Source organism: Oncorhynchus clarkii, unplaced genomic scaffold (assembly GCF_045791955.1).
Source record: "Oncorhynchus clarkii lewisi isolate Uvic-CL-2024 unplaced genomic scaffold, UVic_Ocla_1.0 unplaced_contig_8910_pilon_pilon, whole genome shotgun sequence".
Lineage (NCBI taxonomy): Eukaryota > Metazoa > Chordata > Actinopteri > Salmoniformes > Salmonidae > Oncorhynchus > Oncorhynchus clarkii.
The window spans coordinates 58,402-80,290 of record NW_027260954.1 but is presented as its reverse complement, the minus strand read 5'-3'; the positions used below and the strand labels follow the sequence as shown (position 1 = coordinate 80,290).

General features: G+C 45.1%; 2 protein-coding genes across 2 annotated transcripts in view; both read right to left on the bottom strand.

Annotated features, from left to right (window-relative positions):
* Positions 1 to 464: 464 nt before the first annotated feature.
* LOC139402515 (transmembrane 9 superfamily member 2-like) lies at positions 465 to 20,278 on the bottom strand. Its single transcript, XM_071146507.1, has 17 exons — positions 19,901 to 20,278; positions 19,087 to 19,154; positions 16,950 to 17,043; positions 16,344 to 16,471; positions 12,061 to 12,190; positions 11,759 to 11,883; positions 11,275 to 11,386; positions 10,972 to 11,051; positions 10,784 to 10,892; positions 8,145 to 8,277; positions 5,326 to 5,445; positions 4,908 to 4,965; positions 4,001 to 4,160; positions 3,723 to 3,874; positions 2,777 to 2,888; positions 2,097 to 2,268; positions 465 to 1,749 (listed from the first exon to the last, which is right to left on the bottom strand). The coding sequence occupies exons 1-17, from the start codon at positions 20,048 to 20,050 to the stop codon at positions 1,682 to 1,684; spliced, it is 1,971 nt and encodes a 656-aa protein (XP_071002608.1). The 5' UTR covers positions 20,051 to 20,278; the 3' UTR covers positions 465 to 1,681.
* A 104-nt stretch (positions 20,279 to 20,382) lies between these two features.
* The window catches only part of LOC139402517 (ubiquitin-associated domain-containing protein 2-like), a 42,958-nt gene continuing 41,451 nt past the window's right edge, over positions 20,383 to 21,889 (bottom strand). The window contains exon 9 of the mRNA XM_071146509.1: positions 20,383 to 21,792. Within this exon, the coding sequence (XP_071002610.1) occupies positions 21,679 to 21,792 (114 nt within the window). The 3' untranslated portion in view covers positions 20,383 to 21,678. The remainder of the gene's footprint in view (positions 21,793 to 21,889) is intronic.

Sequence of the window (21,889 nt, the reverse complement as noted above, 5' to 3'; positions counted from 1 at the left end):
GGCCTCTCTTCAGCTTAGTGGGCACCACAGCAGGGCCTCTCCTCAGCTTAGTGGGCACCACAGCAGGGCCTCTCCTCAGCTTAGTGGGCACCACAGCAGGGCCTCTCTTCAGCTTAGTGGGCACCACAGCAGGACCTCTCCTCAGCTTAGTGGGCACCACAGCAGGGCCTCTCCTCAGCTTAGTGGGCACCACAGCAGGGCCTCTCCTCAGCTTAGTGGGCACCACAGCAGGGCCTCTCTTCAGCTTAGTGGGCACCACAGCAGGGCCTCTCCTCAGCTTAGTGGGCACCACAGCAGGGCTTCTCCTCAGCTTAGTGGGCACCACAGCAGGGCCTCTCCTCAGCTTAGTGGGCACCACAGCAGGGCCTCTCCTCAGCGCCGGTTCAATGTATCGACCTCACTTGACTGTGTTGTTCAATACTTTACACTGACTACGCTGTTAAAGACACAGGAAAACAAAACACTCCAACAGGAACATTGTTTTATTTTAAATGGACCATTTCTTATTTTTCAGATCATAATTACATCATTTCAAACCAGTGAAGGAGAGAAGGAACCCAGTGAAGGAGAGAAGGAACCCAGATGCTCGGTCAGACTAATGAAACTAGTATCATTTATGAAGAGAGTATATTTACACTGAAAGGATATAAGAATCAAAGCCCCACATAACTGATGGACGATGTCCCAAATGGCACCCTATTCCCTATGTGGTGCACTACATTAGACCCGAGCCCTTGATCAAGGGTAGTGCACGACATAGAGAATAGGGTGCCATTTGGAACATAGAAGTCGATGATGCCTTTCACAAAATCCCAAACGGTTGGTTTTTGAAAATAAAATGAACTACTGATGAGGCACGTGTCTGAGGCAAAAAATAAAATAAAGAATAGACAAAAAAATAATGTAATTGGAATATAAAGTTAAATAACAGACCAGTTGGTTAATACTCAAGCATTTATAATACAAAATAAAACAAAACCCAGAGAAAATGTGTTCATCCCAAATTGCACCCTATTCCCTACATAGTGCAGACTACTTTTGTAGTGCAGACTAGAGTGCCATTTGGGACTCTCTTCCGACTACACTACCAGCCCAGAACATGGGTTAGAGGAGGAATTCCATCTCACATTATAAAGCTTATTACGACCCCAAATCATTCATCAGCATTAGAAGAAAAACAATAGTTATTTACAATCATATTGTCCAACACTATTAATAGTTTGAATGACAACGTAAAATCACCTTAGTGCGCCAACGTGGGGACAGAAACTAACTGTAACCGGGGGAGTGGGGGGGTGTTAATAGTCACGACCTTCTAGATTTCCTGTTTCCATTTGTCAGAGGTGAATATGGGATGTTTCATCGATGTGCAGTAGGATCTGGACCTCCAACAGGTATTTCCTGCACTCCAGACTACATTATGTATAGATGTGTGTGTACACACACACACACACGGGAAGACTCTGTTGTCTTGCTGCTCTGACAAAAATGCGTCTTCCACACAGTAGACAAGGGTTGTGTTCCAAACGGCTCCCTATTTAGACCAGTGGGCCCTGGTCACCGTACGCAGTCAGGGTGTAACAATAGTGTCCCTCCAGCCCAGGGAGGGTGAGGGGGGCGGGGTGAGGGGGCGTGGCAGAGTAAACAGGACAATCCATTGGTTTAGTTTTTGGTTAACTACTCAGTCCACCTTCACTACGCTATAGATCTTGGTGACAAACCAGAAACAGGCGAAGAATCCAATCGTTCCTGATGGAGAGAGAGAGAGACAGGAAATGTAATTGACAGAAAGAGAGAAACTATGAAAATCACACTTTCCCAGGGCCATTTGTCATTCCCACATCCTGCTGTCTAGGAAACTCTCATTGCTACGACAACAGACACCATCTGACTGTGTGTGTGTGAAAACGAGTAGAGCTGCACCTCAACCTAAACCCCAGAAAGGCAGCATAACAATCAGGGTGGGAGGATGCCCAGTCCTATTTGGTCCAGTCCATTGAACTAGACTAATGAGGATAACCTCTGCCCTCTGACCTAGTCCATCCTCCTCATGGCAAGCTACAGTGTGATGCCCCGCCCCCCCCCCAGCTACCTACCTGTGAATAAGAAGAAGATGAGAGCCATGATCATGGTGTAACCAAAGTAGAGGATGGTGCTAGCCAATCCTGTGATCTGGAGCTTGGAGAAGAAGTAGTGGATGGCATAGACCAGGAAGTAGACGGCCGTGAAACCACTGGTCAGGAAGGAACGCCACTGCCAGTGATAGTCCTGATGGAGAGAGACAGAGAGAACAGTCTCTGTGTTTATAACATCTTTACTAAGACAAGACCACTGGTCAGGAAGGAACACCACTGCCAGTGATAGTCCTGATGGAGAGAGAGAACGTAGCACTCCCTTAATTAAACTTCCTGTTATTCCTTTCATCCTGTCTCCTCTCCTTCTCAACCGTAGTGGAGAAGGAGGTTCCAGGTCCCTTGTTTGGGAACTTCTCTTTTAAAGAGAGAAGCTGTTAGGAATCAAGGAAAGAGGATTTGAGAAACAGTCCCTTCATCCTCGTCATTAAGGGCACTATTGCCATTGGTCACATGACCCGACCAGGAAATACTCAGATCGTCGTAACTCAGCACAGAGGTGGAAGTAGCAGAGTAGGATGGTGTGTGTGTGTGTGGTGTCTTATGTGTGTGGATGGTGTGTATGTGTGTGGTTTCTTACCTCAGCACAGAGGTGGAAGTAGCAGAGTAGGATGGTGTGTGTGTGTGTGTGTGTGGTGTCTTACCTCAGCACAGAGGTGGAAGTAGCAGAGTAGGATGGTGGCCTCAGAGCAGGTGATTACCAGGATTATGAACACCAGAAACAGGAAACCAAACATGTAGTACATCTGGTGAGACCTGGTGTGAGACACAACCATACATCATAAAGATAACCCACTGCTCTAGCATCTGGTGAGACACAACCATACATCATAAAGATAACCCACTGCTCTAGCATCTGGTGAGACAACCATACATCATAAAGATAACCCACTGCTCTAGCATCTGGTGAGACACAACCATACATCATAAAGATAACCCACTGCTCTAGCATCTGGTGAGACACAACCATACATCATAAAGATAACCCACTGCTCTAGCATCTGGTGAGACACAACCATACATCATAAAGATAACCCACTGCTCTAGCATCTGGTGAGACACAACCATACATCATAAAGATAACCCACTGCTCTAGCATCTGGTGAGACACAACCATACATCGTAAAGATAACCCACTGCTCTAGCATCTGGTGAGACACAACCATACATCATAAAGATAACCCACTGCTCTAGCATCTGGTGAGACACAACCATACAGCATAAAGATAACCCACTGCTCTAGCATCTGGTGAGACACAACCATACATCATAAAGATAACCCACTGCTCTAGCATCTGGTGAGACAACCATACATCATAAAGATAACCCACTGCTCTAGCATCTGGTGAGACACAACCATTAATCATAAAGATAACCCTTTAAAACATGGGGTCCTCTGCTTCACTCCAACCACTAGTCAACCTACAGAGCCGTAGTCAGTTACTCACTCAACCCCGTTCACACTTTTCCAAACCTCACCCGTTCACCTTTAACCTCACTGACTGGTTCTGCCTTCGCGACAAGCTGCTCGTGTAGCAGTCCCAAAACAGAGCAGCAACGTCTGCAGGGTAGCTGATCTGAGACACTCACCAGATGCTGTTGAGGATGAAGAAGAGCTGGATGAAGATACAGCCGAACGGGAGGATCCCCCCCATGACGATCCCTGGGAGAGATCTGGTGTAGAACGACTGCTCCGGGATCTGACGAGGGATCTGATTGGTCCGCACAGGGTGCTCAATCCCCTGAAATGCACCAATCACACGACAGAGGGGAGGAGTATGAAAGGCATGATATGCACACAGACTTGTGTGTGTGTGACAGAGTGTATGTTTGAATGTATTCACATACTGACGTGTGTTTGTACTCACGGTCTTCTTGAAGCCGAAGTAGGCCCCTATGAAGGTGAGGGGGACAGAGATGCAGAACCACAGAGCCAAGATGGCCACCAGGGTGCCAAAGGGCATGGCTGCAGACGAGCCCTCACCCCACAGGATCAGATTCATCACAAAGAAATCAGCAAACACAACCCTGAACACAGAGACAGACGTCAACTATCAACCCTGAACACAGAGACAGACGTCAACTATCAACCCTGAACACAGAGACAGACGTCAACTATCAACCCTGAACACAGAGACAGACGTCAACTATCAACCCTGAACACAGAGACAGACGTCAACTATCAACCCTGAACACAGAGACAGACGTGAACTATCAACCCTGAACACAGAGACAGACGTGAACACAGAGACAGACGTCAACTATCAACCCTGAACACAGAGACAGACGTCAACTATCAACCCTGAACACAGAGACAGAAGTCAACTATCAACCCTAAACACAGAGACAGACGTTAACTAACAACCCTGAACACAGAGACAGACGTTAACTAACAACCCTGAACACAGAGACAGACGTCAACTATCAACCCTGAACACAGAGACAGAAGTCAACTATCAACCCTAAACACAGAGACAGACGTTAACTAACAACCCTGAACACAGAGACAGACGTCAACTATCAACCCTGAACACAGAGACAGAAGTCAACTATCAACCCTGAACACAGAGACAGAAGTCAACTATCAACCCTGAACACAGAGACAGAAGTCAACTATCAACCCTGAACACAGAGACAGACCTCAACTATCAACCCTGAACACAGAGACAGACGTCAACTATCAACCCTAAACACAGAGACAGACGTCAACTATCAACCCTGACCGTAACCACAAACTAAGGTCTATCTCCTCAACCAATGTAAAGTCAGACTCACCCAGGACACAGGAAGCAGGTCAGCAGGACGTTAGTCTTCCATTTCTCCCCACCAAAGGCTGTGACATCACAGAGAGAGAGAGAGAGAGCAGACGTGAAGAGAAACAGTCAGCAACTCTTGGGAGACAAACAGACTTCCAAGGTGTTGAGGCATATAGCCTTTAGCAGGGAGGCAGGATTCAGGCCATAGAGCATGTGTTGCTAGGGAGGGTTGGGTTGGGGGGGGGGGGACCCCTACTGCTACAGGCCTCTACAGAACACTGAACCAGTAATTGACACAGAGACTATCACCCCCCCCAGCTGACACTGATTGGGCCTAACGAGCTACCCTCCAGCACAGTTGGGTCGTGACTGGTCGACTTTTCAGGGTCAAGTTGGGGTCGTGACCCTTTCCCCCCTCAGCCCAAATGTTCCCTTACACTTGTAGAAACGGGCAGCCACGTAGCCGGCTGGTGTGCCCAGTAGGACCCAGAGCACCACGGCACACGTCATCAGGGCACCGCGGTTCGCCGGGGACAGGAAGCCCAGGCAGGCAAAGACTGGACAAGGGGAGCACAATGTATATGGATCAGAAAATAAAACACACCGTTGGTTTTGACTGAACTGTGTTTTATTATTGTTGGTCCTTTTCTGCTACTGAATACATTAAATAACTAAGATGACTGTCAGTGACTACATTAAATAACTAAGATGACTGTCAGTTAATGCATTAAATAACTAAGATGACTGTCAGTGACTACATTAAATAACTGTCAGTGAACACATTAAATAACTAAGGTGACTGTCAGTGACTACATTAAATAACTAAGATGACTGTCAGTGACTACATTAAATAACTAAGATGACTGTCAGTGACTGCATTAAATAACTAAGATGACTGTCAGTGACTGCATTCAATAACTAAGATGACTGTCAGTGACTACATTAAATAACTAAGATGACTGTCAGTGACTGCATTAAATAACTAAGATGACTGTCAGTGACTGCATTAAATAACTAAGATGACTGTCAGTGACTACATTCAATAACTAAGATGACTGTCAGTGACTACATTCAATAACTAAGATGCCTGTCAGTGACTACATTAAATAACTAAGATGACTGTCAGTGACTACATTAAATAACTAAGATGACTGTCAGTGAACACATTAAATAACTAAGATGACTGTCAGTGACTACATTAAATAACTGTCAGTGAACACATTAAATAACTAAGGTGACTGTCAGTGACTACATTAAATAACTAAGATGACTGTCAGTGACTACATTAAATAACTAAGATGACCGTCAGTGACTACATTAAATAACTAAGATGACTGTCAGTGACTACATTAAATAACTAAGATGACTGTCAGTGACTACATTAAATAACTAAGATGACTGTCAGTGAATACATTAAATAACTAAGATGACTGTCAGTGACTACATTAAATAACTGTCAGTGAACACATTAAATAACTAAGATGACTGTCAGTGACTACATTAAATAACTAAGATGACTGTCAGTGACTACATTAAATAACTAAGATGACTGTCAGTGACTACATTAAATAACTGTCAGTGAACACATTAAATAACTAAGATGACTGTCAGTGAATACATTAAATAACTAAGATGACTGTCAGTGAATACATTAAATAACTAAGATGACTGTCAGTGACTACATTAAATAACTGTCAGTGAACACATTAAATAACTAAGATGACTGTCAGTGACTACATTAAATAACTAAGATGACTGTCAGTGACTACATTAAATAACTGTCAGTGAACACATTAAATAACTAAGATGACCGTCAGTGACTACATTAAATAACTGTCAGTGAACACATTCAATAACTAAGATGACTGTCAGTGACTACATTAAATAACTAAGATGACTGTCAGTGAATACATTAAATAACTGTCAGTGACTACATTAAATAACTGTCAGTGAACACATTCAATAACTAAGATGACTGTCAGTGAACACATTCAATAACTAAGATGACTGTCAGTGAACACATTAAATAACTAAGATGACTGTCAGTGATTACATTAAATAACTAAGATGACTGTCAGTGACTACATTAAATAACCAAGATGACTGTCAGTGACTACATTAAATAACTAAGATGACTGTCAGTGACTACATTAAATAACTAAGATGACTGTCAGTGAATACATTAAATAACTAAGATGACTGTCAGTGACTACATTAAATAACCAAGATGACTGTCAGTGACTACATTACATTAACTAAGATGACTGTCAGTGACTACATTAAATAACTAAGATGACTGTCAGTGACTACATTAAATAACTAAGATGACTGTCAGTGACTACATTAAATAACTAAGATGACTGTCAGTGACTACATTAAATAACTAAGATGACTGTCAGTGACTACATTAAATAACTAAGATGACTGTCAGTGACTACATTAAATAACTAAGATGACTGTCAGTGAACACATTAAATAACTAAGATGACTGTCAGTGACTACATTAAATAACTAAGATGACTGTCAGTGACTACATTAAATAACTAAGATGACTGTCAGTGACTACATTAAATAACTAAGATGACTGTCAGTGACTACATTAAATAACCAAGATGACTGTCAGTGACTACATTAAATAACTAAGATGACTGTCAGTGACTACATTAAATAACTGTCAGTGACTACATTAAATAACTAAGATGACTGTCAGTGACTACATTAAATAACTAAGATGACTGTCAGTGACTACATTAAATAACTGTCAGTGAACACATTAAATAACTAAGATGACCGTCAGTGACTACATTAAATAACCAAGATGACTGCCAGTGACTACATTAAATAACTAAGATGACTGTCAGTGACTACATTAAATAACTAAGATGACTGTCAGTGACTACATTAAATAACTGTCAGTGAACACATTAAATAACTACGATGACTGTCAGTGACTGCATTAAATAACCAAGATGACTGCCAGTGACTACATTAAATAACTAAGATGACTGTCAGTGACTACATTAAATAACTAAGATGACTGTCAGTGACTACATTAAATAAGTGAAACACTAGTCCTAATCTCAGAGTAGAAGTAACTAAGTACTAACTACTTCCTCTATACTATATGCTACCATGCTAATTTGTTTTTGGGTAATGACAAATAAATGGTCTGGACAAGTGTAGAAGGTTTGTTTTGCATTCCTACAAGTCAACAACAGGTAGACAGAAACACAGAGCTGTAGATTGTAGAACTCACAGAGAGTGACGAACATCATGATGAAGATCTGAGTTCCAGATCCCAGAAAGACAGAGAGGAGCATGCCTTTCCTGGGAGGCCGGAAGACGTCTCCATGGACCAGCTTCCAGCCAAACTCCTCCTGGGCATCTTCCTGACACGACCAGCAGAGAGGGAGGAGGGGAAGACCTTCACTTAGTTTCACTTTCAACTGGATTTATCCTATATCACATCTTCCTCACCACATCTCTCACTATAAAAAGACCATCACAAAACAGCAAGAATGTTCAGGCCAAATGAGGAGAGGACAGGGAGGGTGTGAGGGGGGAACCCAGCAGGATATAACAGGGGGGAGAAGATGAGGGAGTGGGGTCTCTCCTGTCAATTAGCGGTGATAGACTTCAGAGGGTTGGAACACGAGCAGGCTGGTCGCCGCGGTGACGCTACCTGTCAGTCTGATCGCTAGGGGGAGGGGCTGAAGGGAGTCTGATCGCTAGGGGGAGGGGCTGAAGGGGACAGAGCTGCTGAAATAATGACTGATCTCGGAGACAGATAGAGACTACAATACTGGTAGGGGAGGGGGTCGGGGGTGTGGGGGGGTAATATAGATACATGTCACCCCTAGTGACCCCCACAAGCCTCCCTAGAGAACATCTGCTGTCAGTTTTCCTGGAGATGAAGATGAGAGATGGTAGATGGAGAGTACACAAGGTCACACACCCCGAGGTCATAACCAAAGCCTCCACCAGCTGGCTGGAGCCAATCAGAGCTTGGAGCCAGTTGTTGGGGTTCTGTGTGTCTGTACCGAACCAGTAGACCAGACCACTACCCTGTCACTCCTCATCAGGGACATGTCTGTGTGTTTGTGTCTGTACCAGACCAGTAGACCAGACCACTGCCCTCTCACTCCTCATCAGGGACATGTCTGTGTGTTTGTGTCTGTACCAGACCAGTAGACCAGACCACTGCCCTGTCACTCCTCATCAGGGACATGTCTGTGTGTTTGTGTCTGTACCAGACCAGTAGACCAGACCACTGCCCTGTCACTCCTCATCAGGGACATGTCTGTGTGTTTGTGTGCACTAGATAACCCTTGCCAGTGTCACACAGACAGAGCCCTCATGTGACACATCCCACAAACCAACATGGTGGACTGGGACCGTGGGACCTGAAGGGAAACCAACATGGTGGACTGGGCCCTGAAGGGAAACCAACATGGTGGACTGGGACCTGAGGGAAACCAACATGGTGGACTGGGACACAGACAGGGCCCAACATGGTGGACTGGGACCTGAAGGGAAACCAACATGGTGGACTGGGACTGTGGGACCTGAAGGGAAACCAACATGGCGGACTGGGACCTGAAGGGAAACCAACATGGTGGACTGGGACCTGAAGGGAAACCAACATGGCGGACTGGGACCTGAAGGGAAACCAACATGGCGGACTGGGACCTGAAGGGAAACCAACATGGCGGACTGGGACCTGAAGGGAAACCAACATGGCGGACTGGGACCTGAAGGGAAACCAACATGGCGGACTGGGACCTGAAGGGAAACCAACATGGCGGACTGGGACCTGAAGGGAAACCAACATGGTGGACTGGGACCTGAAGGGAAACCAACATGGCGGACTGGGACCTGAAGGGAAACCAACATGGCGGACTGGGACCTGAAGGGAAACCAACATGGCGGACTGGGACCTGAAGGGAAACCAACATGGCGGACTGGGACCTGAAGGGAAACCAACATGGCGGACTGGGACCGTGGGACCTGAAGGGAAACCAACATGGTGGACTGGGACCTGAAGGGAAACCAACATGGTGGACTGGGACCGTGGGACCTGAAGGGAAACCAACATGGTGGACTGGGACCGTGGGACCTGAAGGGAAACCAACATGGTGGACTGGGACCTGGGGAAACCAACATGGTGGACTGGGACCTGAAGGGAAACCAACATGGTGGACTGGGACTGTGGGACCTGAAGGGAAACCAACATGGTGGACTGGGACTGTGGGACCTGAAGGGAAACCAACATGGTGGACTGGGACCGTGGGACCTGAAGGGAAACCAACATGGTGGACTGGGACCTGAAGGGAAACCAACATGGTGGACTGGGACCTGAAGGGAAACCAACATGGTGGACTGGGACCTGAAGGGAAACCAACATGGTGGACTGGGACCTGAAGGGAAACCAACATGGTGGACTGGGACCTGAAGGGAAACCAACATGGTGGACTGGGACCGTGGGACCTGAAGGGAAACCAACATGGTGGACTGGGACCTGAAGGGAAACCAACATGGTGGACTGGGACCTGAAGGGAAACCAACATGGTGGACTGGGACCTGAAGGGAAACCAACATGGTGGACTGGGACCTGAAGGGAAACCAACATGGTGGACTGGGACCTGAAGGGAAACCAACATGGTGGACTGGGACCTGAAGGGAAACCAACATGGTGGACTGGGACCTGAAGGGAAACCAACATGGTGGACTGGGACCTGAAGGGAAACCAACATGGTGGACTGGGACTGTGGGACCTGAAGGGAAACCAACATGGCGGACTGGGACCTGAAAGGAAACCAACATGGTGGACTGGGACTGTGGGACCTGAAGGGAAACCAATCAGCTGGATTACTGTGGAGGATTTACCAGACTCACCACAGAGTCCATCTGGTTGTATCTGGCAATGTCCTTATGTAGAGTCCTCAGCATGATCATAGCCACCATACCAGACAGGAAGAGAACGATCACCAGAGAGTTCATGATGCTGGGGGACAAGACAATACACACACAGTTACAGACAGAAGGGGTGTGTGTGTGTGTGTGTGTGTGTGCGCGCGTCTCACCTGAACCACTGAATGTTGGTGTGGGGCATGGACTCCAGAATGTAGTCCCAACGTGACGCCCATCTGATGTGCGTGTCCTCCTAGATACAACACCAGCATTTATATTACACCCACTGACCAGAGCACATGACTAACCTCTCCTGAGACCTGACCACTCGCATTAGCTCCCCAAGCGTATGTCTAGGCTTTAGCTCAGTGGGCTAGCCGGCGTTACAGCACGTAGGCAACCAGAGACTGAACCTAGTCAGTCACACAGACAGAGGCATTTCCATTTACAAACGGTCGTGGGGTTTAGAAACATACCACAAACTGGACAGAGTAGGTATAGCCGATCTTCAGCTCTCCACTGAACTTGTTGTTCAGGTACATGGGCCCTCCTGCACAGTCGGGGGCCTCCACTTTGGTGTGTTTATAGCTTTGGAGGAGAGGAGGAAGAGAGGAGAGGAAGAGAGGAGACAGCAGGAAGAGAGGAGAGAGGAGGAAGAGAGGAGGAAGAGAGGAGAGAGGAGGAAGAGAGGAGAGGAAGAGAGGAGGAAGAGAGGAGGTGGGAAGGAGGAGAGAATAAGTCACAATAAATAAATAATTGATGTGAATTAAAGAGAGACATCATTACTTTGAGTAGAAACACACATTATTTAAAAATGAACATTTCATGGAGACCAGAGAAATAAATAATTAATTGTTAAGAACTAGAAAACCCTAAGGGGTGAATTCTAACTTCACATCAATGAATGACTAAGTGACAGTGAGGATTGTCCCCTAAGTGAGCGACCGTTTGACCTCCTACCTCTTGGGCTCCATCTTGGCAGCGACCAGTCTAGCCCCAGCAGCCTCGTTCTCCACCACATGATAGTGAATGGTGATGTCAACATGGTTGAAGACGTAGAATGTGTCTTTGTCCTTAAAGTCAGACTGGAACGAGGAAACACTTAAGTGGTGCGCTTTATAAACGTGTTATAAGCAAATATAAGCCTTTATAATGTCTTATAATGTGTTATGTCTATCTAGCAAAAACGTTTTAACTGACTAAAAAAAAAATGGCCCGACTCAGAGGCCTAACCTCCACACACAGGATATGAATGGACTCACGTTGACAACACAAGCGTCTTTGGGTCGTCCCGCCTCAGTGACGTAGCAGCCAATGGGAAACCCTGGGTTACAGAACTTCTGTCCGTCCTCCACGTCATAACACCAGGTCACCGGCATGTTGTCCACTATCCTACAGGAGACACACAGGGATACAGCATGTTGTCCACTATACAGGAGACAGACAGGGATACAGCATGTTGTCCACTATCCTACAGGAGACATGTTGTCCACTATCCTACAGGAAACCCACAGGGATACAGCATGTTGTCCACTATCCTACAGGAGACAGACACAGGGATACAGCATGTTGTCCACTATCCTACAGGAGACAGACACAGAGATACAGCATGTTGTCCACTATACAGGAGACAGACAGGGATACGGCATGTTGTCCACTATCCTACAGGAGACAGACAGGGATACAGCATGTTGTCCACTATCCTACAGGAGACAGACACAGGGATACAGCATGTTGTCCACTATCCTACAGGAGACAGACAGGGATACAGCATGTTGTCCACTATCCTACAGGAGACAGACACAGGGATACAGCATGTTGTCCACTATCCTACAGGAGACAGACACTGGGATACAGCATGTTGTCCACTATCCTACAGGAGACACACACAGAGATACAGCATGTTGTCCACTATCTTACAGGAGACAGATAGGGATACAGCATGTTGTCCACTATCCTACAGGAGACAGACACTGGGATACAGCATGTTGTCCACTATCCTACAGGAGACAGACACAGGGATACAGCATGTTGTCCACTATCCTACAGGAGACAGACACTGGGATACAGCATGTTGTCCACTATCCTACAGGAGACAGACACAGGGATACAGCATGTTGTCCACTATCCTACAGGAGACAGACACAGGGATACAGCATGTTGTCCACTATCCTACAGGAGACAGACACTGGGATACAGCATGTTGTCCACTATCCTACAGGAGACAGACACAGGGATACAGCATGTTGTCCACTATCCTACAGGAGACAGACACTGGGATACAGCATGTTGTCCACTATCCTACAGGAGACAGACACAGGGATACAGCATGTTGTCCACTATCCTACAGGAGACAGATAGGGATACAGCATGTTGTCCACTATCCTACAGGAGACAGACACAGAGATACAGCATGTTGTCCACTATACAGGAGAGGTACAGGAGAGGTAGACACAGGGATACAGCATGTTGTCCACTATACAGGAGAGGTACAGGAGAGGTAGACACAGAGATACAGCATGTTGTCCACTATACAGGAGAGGTAGACACAGGGCTACAGCATGTTGTCCACTATACAGGAGAGGTAGACACAGGGATACAGCATGTTGTCCACTATACAGGAGAGGTACAGGAGAGGTAGACACAGGGATACAGCATGTTGTCCACTATACAGGAGAGGTACAGGAGAGGTAGACACAGAGATAGCATGTAGTCCACACAGGGTACAGGAGAGGTAGACACAGGACAGTGTGCGGTTGAGACTGTGGTCCAATCCCAAATCGACCCCTAAACACGTGTGGAGATCTGATTGGATTTGAGAGGTGTGAGCTATATGGTAATAACTCCACCCTGTCCTCTGATAGGCTAGGAGGAAGTTTCACCATATATCTGATACCAGCGCTCGGCAACAAGAGTGGTTTTTGGGGCATCAAAGTTAGTATTTATTTTGTTGTATTTTAGATTTGGGTCAAAAAAGACCAGTAAAATGTATTTTTATATAAATATTTAATCGTATCAATGTGACCATGGTATAAAAATGTTATTTTCAAATGCAATCTCTTTTTGGGGCTTAGTTATGGTCAATTTGCAGTGCACAAATGATTATCATGATGATGTTCTGACCCACCCTCCCATCCGCTCCGACAACATTCAGTCCGAGGTTTAATCTAGTCGCCTACCCCTGGTCAATGTCAATCACATCCTCTCAGATCTTCACAACTGCCTAATGTTCAGGGATCTATTTGGGATTGGGTCAGTGGTGTCTATGGGGTCAAGAGGACAATACAAGCCAAGCTCGACACCTATTGGCCACATGAGTCAGTGCAGGTGTCTGAAGTCTGGGTTGAATCCCAGCTTTGTAAACTCTAGACTTCCTGTATGGGAAATGTGTGTTTACATCTCAATTCAGAGGAAAATTAGATATGTGTCTGTTGCACAAAACAGAGAATGAATCTCTAACCAGTATGACTATCTAACCAGCGGTGCTGGTAGTTAGCAGTATGACTATCTAACCAGTATGACTATCTTAACCAGTGGTGCTGGTAGTTAGCAGTATGACTATCTAACCAGTATGACTATCTAACCAGTATGACTATCTTACCAGTGGTGCTGGTAGTTAGCAGTATGACTATCTAACCAGTATGACTATCTAACCAGTGGTGCTGGTAGTTAGCAGTATGACTATCTAACCAGTATGACTATCTAACCAGTATGACTATCTAACCAGTGGTGCTGGTAGTTAGCAGTATGACTATCTAACCAGTATGACTATCTAACCAGTATGACTATCTTACCAGTGGTGCTGGTAGTTAGCAGTATGACAGTGGTGCTGGTGTTACTATCTATCTAACCAGTATGACTATCTTACCAGTGGTGCTGGTAGTTAGCAGTATGACTATCTAACCAGTATGACTATCTAACCAGTGGTGCTGGTAGTTAGCAGTATGACTATCTAACCAGTATGACTATCTAACCAGCGGTGCTGGTAGTGAGCGGTGCTGGTAGTAAGCAGTATGACTATCTAACCAGTGGTGCTGGTAGTTAGCAGTATGACTATCTAACCAGTGGTGCTGGTAGTTAGCGGTGCTGGTAGTGAGCAGTATGACTATCTAACCAGTGGTGCTGGTAGTAAGCAGTATGACTATCTAACCAGTGGTGCTGGTAGTGAGCGGTGCTGGTAGTTAAGCAGTATGACTATCTAACCAGTGGTGCTGGTAGTGAGCGGTGCTGGTAGTAAGCAGTATGACTATCTAACCAGTGGTGCTGGTAGTAAGCGGTGCTGGTAGTTAGCAGTATAACTATCTAACCAGTGGTGCTGGTAGTAAGCAGTATGACTATCTAACCAGTGGTGCTGGTAGTAAGCGGTGCCGGTAGGTAGTTAACCAGTGGTGCAGTATGACTATCTAACCAGTGGTGCTGGTAGTTAGCAGTATGACTATCTAACCAGTGGTGCTGGTAGTGAGCAGTATGACTATCTTACCAGTGGTGCTGGTAGTTAAGCAGTATGACTATCTTACCAGTGGTGCTGGTAGTTAAGCAGTATGACTATCTTACCAGTGGTGCTGGTAGTTAAGCAGTATGACTATCTTACCAGTGGTGCTGGTAGTTAGCCAGCGGTGCTGGTAGTTGAGCAGTATGACTATCTAACCAGTATGAATATCTTACCAGCGGTGCTGGTAGTTGAGCAGTATAATATCTATCTTACCAGTGGTGCTGGTAGTTGAGCAGTATAAATATCTTACCAGTGGTGCTGGTAGTTGAGCAGTATACATATCTTACCAGTGGTGCTGGTAGTTGAGCAGTATAAATATCTTACCAGTGGTGCTGGTAGTTGAGCAGTATAAATATCTTACCAGTGGTGCTGGTAGTTGAGCAGTATAAATATCTTACCAGTGGTGCTGGTAGTTGAGCAGTATAAATATCTTACCAGTGGTGCTGGTAGTTGAGCAGTATAAATATCTTACCAGTGGTGCTGGTAGTTGAGCAGTATAAATATCTTACCAGTGGTGCTGGTAGTTGAGCAGTATAAATATCTTACCAGTGGTGCTGGTAGTTGAGCAGTATAAATATCTTACCAGTGGTGCTGGTAGTTGAGCAGTATAAATATCTTACCAGTGGTGCTGGTAGTTGAGCAGTATGAATATCTTACCAGTGGTGCTGGTAGTTGAGCAGTATAAATATCTTACCAGTGGTGCTGGTAGTTGAGCAGTATAAATATCTTACCAGTGGTGCTGGTAGTTAGCAGTATGAACATCTTACCAGTGGTGCTGGTAGTTAGCAGTATGAATATCTAACCAGCAGGGCTGGTAGTTAGCAGTATGAATATCTAACCAGTATGAATATCTAACCAGTGGTGCTGGTAGTTAGCAGTATGAATATCTTACCAGTGGTGCTGGTAGTTAGCAGTATGAATATCTTACCAGTGGTGCTGGTAGTTAGCAGTATGAATATCTAACCAGCAGGGCTGGTAGTTAGCAGTATGAATATCTAACCAGTATGAATATCTTACCAGTGGTGCTGGTAGTTAGCAGTATGAATATCTTACCAGTGGTGCTGGTAGTTGAGCAACATGCCTTTCTTCAGAAAGTCCAGGTGGGCTTTGTCCTCTGGCTTGTTGGTGTTGTAGGACTTAGTACACACCGGCTTACAATCCACCTTCTTCTTGAACTCAAACTTCAACACACAGACATATAATGATTTACTCAACTTCCTGCTGAGAGTTAGACCAGTAGAATACACAGGGTGACATTTCTCATTTTGCTGTGAATCAGCAGTTTCTCTCTTGTTATGTCAGTCAGTGATGGTCAGCCAACTAGCCCATGCCAACTAACATATTTCAGATAGCTTACTGGATAACAAATGTAGCAATCTAAACTTGTTATCCGGGGTTGGTATGAATGTGGCTACTCAGACACGCGAGCAACTGCGGCCCCCTCATGATGAGCTCAGGTTTTTTGTGGCCCCCACCCCCATCAGAGTTGCCCATCCCTGATTTAGCATGTAGGTACAGGTAGTACACACCAGAGTGAAGGGGGAGTCGGTCATTCGGAGTGAGGTATGAAGGTGCAGAACATTGTAATGAGATTAGAAATGTAATACCAACAGGATATTAAAGTGTGTGTGTGTGTGTGTGTGTGTGTACATCACCCACCTTGTAGGGAGAGGGCTCAATTCTCTCGCCAAACAAAACCTGACCCAAATTCTCAGACGGGCGCTTCTCGGAGTCGATAGCGCAGAAATCAAACCTGAAGAATACAAGGAGAGAAAAAGGGAGTTGACAAACGTTCTGTTTCAGCAACACCAAGACAGCCCATAACAAGATGAACATGCCCTGAGTTCCCCACAACACCAAGCCAGCCCATAACCAGATGAACATGCCCTGAGAGTTCCCCACAACACCAAGCCAGCCCATAACCAGATGAACATGCCCTGAGAGTTCCCCACAACACCAAGCCAGCCCATAACCAGATGAACATGCCCTGAGAGTTCCCCACAACACCAAGCCAGCCCATAACCAGATGAACATGCCCTGAGAGTTCCCCACAACACCAAGCCAGCCCATAACCAGATGAACATGCCCTGAGAGTTCCCCACAACACCAAGCCAGCCCATAACAAGATGAACATGCCCTGAGAGTTCCCACAACACCAAGCCAGCCCATAACCAGATGAACATGCCCTGAGAGTTCCCACAACAACAAGCCAGCCCATAACAAGATGAACATGCCCTGAGAGTTCCCACAACAACAAGCCAGCCCATAACCAGATGAACATGCCCTGAGAGTAACCAGATGAACATGCCCTGACAACAAGCCAAGCCAGCCCATAACCAGATGAACATGCCCTGAGAGTCCCCACAACACCAAGCCAGCCCATAACCAGATGAACATGCCCTGAGTTCCCCACAACACCAAGCCAGCCCATAACAAGATGAACATGCCCACAACACCAAGCCAGCCCATAACAAGATGAACATGCCCTGAGAGTTCCCACAACAACAACGCAGAAACGTTAATATGATTTCTACTTCAGTTCACAAACTGGAGCATTTTGTCTTCCTTTTTAAACCATCTGCTGCTGGTACTTTTTATCTGATACCCAGATTTCAACAACAACAACCTCCCCTCTCTCGTCACACAGCAAGCTAACATAAAGAAGGCCACATTTCTCACGCACACTTAACACTGCAACGTCACTTCAATTACAGTCCCCTGACCCTCTCCACGACCCCTTGGTGGAAAAGGGGCATTAGTGTCCTCTAACGGCTTGACAGAACAGCTCCTGTGGCTGAGCATGTTGAGGCCTCTAGTATCACATTTAACTCAGGAAAATAATAAATAAAGTAATTCAGATGCCACATAATAACCCTAAGTACTATTGTTATCAAAGTATCCCATCTTTGATTTAATGCCATTGGAGTTTTCAGATCCAGAGTAAGGACTGAAACTGGCCTGTTTCGTTGACTTAAACCAATATCTATATCTTCTATTGACTATTTCTCTAAACCATGATAGGCAGCCATTTTGTTGAAGCAGAACTACTGTAATAGAACAGTGCTGGACTTGGTCTGAAATAGGTGCCAGTACTGTTTGTATTTAGGTTCAGGAGCTCCATCATACTTTTATGTATGAGCTAATATTCTATAAGAGGTGCCGGAACTCAGCCCCAGTGAGTTCCTGTCCAAGTCAAGCACTGCAATAGAGTATTATTAACATTGTCTATGGACTTCAGAATTCCAGTCACAGTTGGATATCGCTGGTGCTGCTATAGTGACAGAGAGAAGAAAGAGTCAGAGAGGGAGAAAGAGTCAGAGAGGATGGTGAGTGACAGAGAGGAGAAAGAGACAGGTGAGAAAGAGTAGGAGAGGATGGTGACAGAGAGGAGAAAGAGTCAGAGCGGGAGAAAGAGACAGGTGAGAAAGAGTAGGAGAGGATGGTGAGTGACAGAGAGGAGAAAGAGTCAGAGAGGATGGTGACAGAGAGATGCTCTAGTTTATCAGACAGTATTAGTCTGCCTAGTCCTACCCTGGCTGACTTCACCATGTTCCTAACAAATGTCACCCTATTCCTTACACAGTGCACTACTTTTGGCCACGGCCCATAGGTCTCTGCTCAAAAGTAGTGCACTGTATAGGGAGTCATTTGGAACGCATCCTATATCTTCCCCGTACACTAAGTCTGCATCTACACAATAAGAACACTGTCCAAAAGCACCGAACCCACAGCCTTCTGCAGCAAGACTGAGAATTGTAGAAGACCAATAAGAAGTTGTTGTTCCTGATGTACTTACGCAGTGTATTCATAGGGTAAGACAGACTCCACAGAATCCAGTCTGTTCACAAATATCTCGATGGTCGACTGAAAAACAATCAAACGCACAGTTATTTTCTCAAAATGGTAGATGACAAATATCGGCAACAACATCTAGAATACAGCACACATTACAGCTGTTTTTTTTCTTTCTCAAAGGCACAATTAGGCTAACGACTAGAGATCTGAAATGGGAGGGAGGAGGGCTACATAACTTTACAGGATTTCTTGATGTCCTGTTCCGCAGTGGAATTGATTCTTATCAGTTCTTATTCAGGCCCTTCCTCAAAGAACAACTGTCATGCAGTTGACAGCTATCTTTTAAATTAGGATAATACGGAATTTGGGACATAATTAAACATTTGAATGACAAGTAACTTCTGATCAAAAGTATGGAAAAAACGAATTAGCTGTCTACAACACAAGTTAAGCAGTTGTCTCACAAGTAGTAGCCCAACTAGCTCGTAGGGGGTGCTAATTAGCTAGCTAGCTTTCTAGCGACCAATATGCATTACAGATAGCTTACTGTGACTGGTTGGCCAACAACACTGGTTCTAACTAGCTTTAGATTCTACTAACGTTACCTAGTGATTCATCATTATGACAGCTATCCAGCTTCAAATGGTAACCAAGACAGCAAGCTGTTCTGATCCCTTCCAAGGAGTTTCAGAATGCTAACATTAGCAGCTAGCAGGCAAGTTAACTGGTAGCTAGCTTTACTTTCCAGCTGATAATTAGAAGGAAGATAGCATGAAACCGTTGGCGCATTTTTTACTTTTTTTAGATCTAACTACCTTACAGTCCGGTACTCCATTCTCTTTCCCAGTTTGTCCTGGTTCACAAAAACTAACAGGGGCCAGACCCGGTAGATAGAAACTTGTAGCGCTGTGTAGCAGAAGGAAGATCACCAAAACAGAGCCTCTCGCTCTGTGCAGGGAGCACATTTTCCTCTTCTCTCGACGAACCTAGTTAGCTAAACGTTTCTTGGCGTAACGTTAATATCTGTCTACACAGGGGGTGACAGGCTAGCTGGCATTTGAATTCACCAGATAGGACAGTTGACATAAGGTAGCTAACGTTAACTAGCTGGGATATGTCTGCCTCCGTAGCTACATAACCCAGAGACTTTTCCTGCAGCGGGCAGACACGTCATCTGCGTCTACACGGACGTGTTCTTCAGTGGAGGATGATGGGACTCTGGAGGTAAAGTTGGCTGGGCTGTTGTTGAAAGAATAGCACTTTGTGTTAAAGAGAAGACATTTTCCGAAAAAAAAAATGTAGAATTAAAAACGGGTTTATTGTCATGATTTCTAATTCCGCTGAGAATCAAACAGCAACATTCAGAGCACCTTACAATTTGTCTCTGGCAGAAATTGCCTATTCCAACAACGACCTGGAGATGGCAGTGTAAAACTAATATTTCTCTCAAAACGGGAACTATTATTCGCCATGTTTGTCACAGTCATCCCAAAGCACAATAAAAATGTTATATGAGTAATGCTGTGAATTAAAGCAGAAAATCATCTGAAGGTGAGAGGTAGGTTTATTCATTAGGCCATTATACTGTTGTAACGCTGTATGGGCAGCACGGTTACCACAGCAGAGCACATTGCATATATATTTCAGTGGTTGGAAGCGGTTTGTTAAATTGTTAATCATTTGTAATCTGTAGCATAATGACACCACACACAGGCACAGGTTAACCAAACAACAAGCACACCCCCGGTTATACAGTCAGTCCCATAAAACAAAAAGTAAATAAAAATTATATAAATAAGTGTTAAGTCCTCAATGATTTTGTGAAAAACTAGTGAAACAGTTTAAATAATTAATATCTTGTCATCATGATTTTATTCCATAGTGTAGTTAACCAGAATGTAGCCACTGAGCAGCTAAACATACAACCCATCCACTAATTAGTACATGTGCAGACGTTTTTCATTGAGTATACAAGATTGACAGTTTCCATAATTTAGTATATTCTCCTCATTTCAAACCCCTTTAAGATTTTAGATTAATTCTGAGGAATTTTAGATTAATTCTGCAGAAGTCAAGCAAACAAACTCCTGTAATCACTGTCCATGGACAAATGACACAAAATAAAACCTTTAGGGACTGGCGAATGTGTGTGTATGTTTTCTGGGCGAAGGTGTGTGTGAGGTGGAGGAAGCCGTAATGAACCATGGTAATGCTAGAGTATAGAGAAGACACTAGATGCAACAAGCCCTGAGAATAGCAGCCTTCTGATCCTCCTCTGTCCCTCAGCAGCAAGGTGACAGGACAGAGTATCCAAACTATCTGGAACAGGGCTGAGCACCCACTACCAGGAAGCACTGTGGACAGCCCTCTTCACCCTTCAGGAAGCACGGTGGACAGCAGCAGCATTACTGTCCTCCTCTCTCCTTTCCTCATAGTAATTGTGTAGTCTGTGTTGAGTTATTCTCTGTGTAGTCCTCTGGAGCTCCAGAGCAGCACCCTGGCCTCAAACCCCCAGGACCCTGCTCACTGGATCAGACCCACACTTCATTCTGTTGTTTTTCTCTCTCAGGTTCTACATCTTTCAAACTCCTCCCTACCCTAAATGCTGCAGTAGAAAGTTGGTTGCCACGTTGATGTCGTTGTTGGATGCTCTGAGGGCATCCTGAGCATCTATTCTGGAGAAGCCCATCTCCATCAATCTGGCAACCTAGGGAAACAGAAATAAACACACACAAACATCAGAGAAATGCTAACACGAAACTGGTAAAGAAACGCAATTCCGTGTCCGCACTCACTCACAGTGC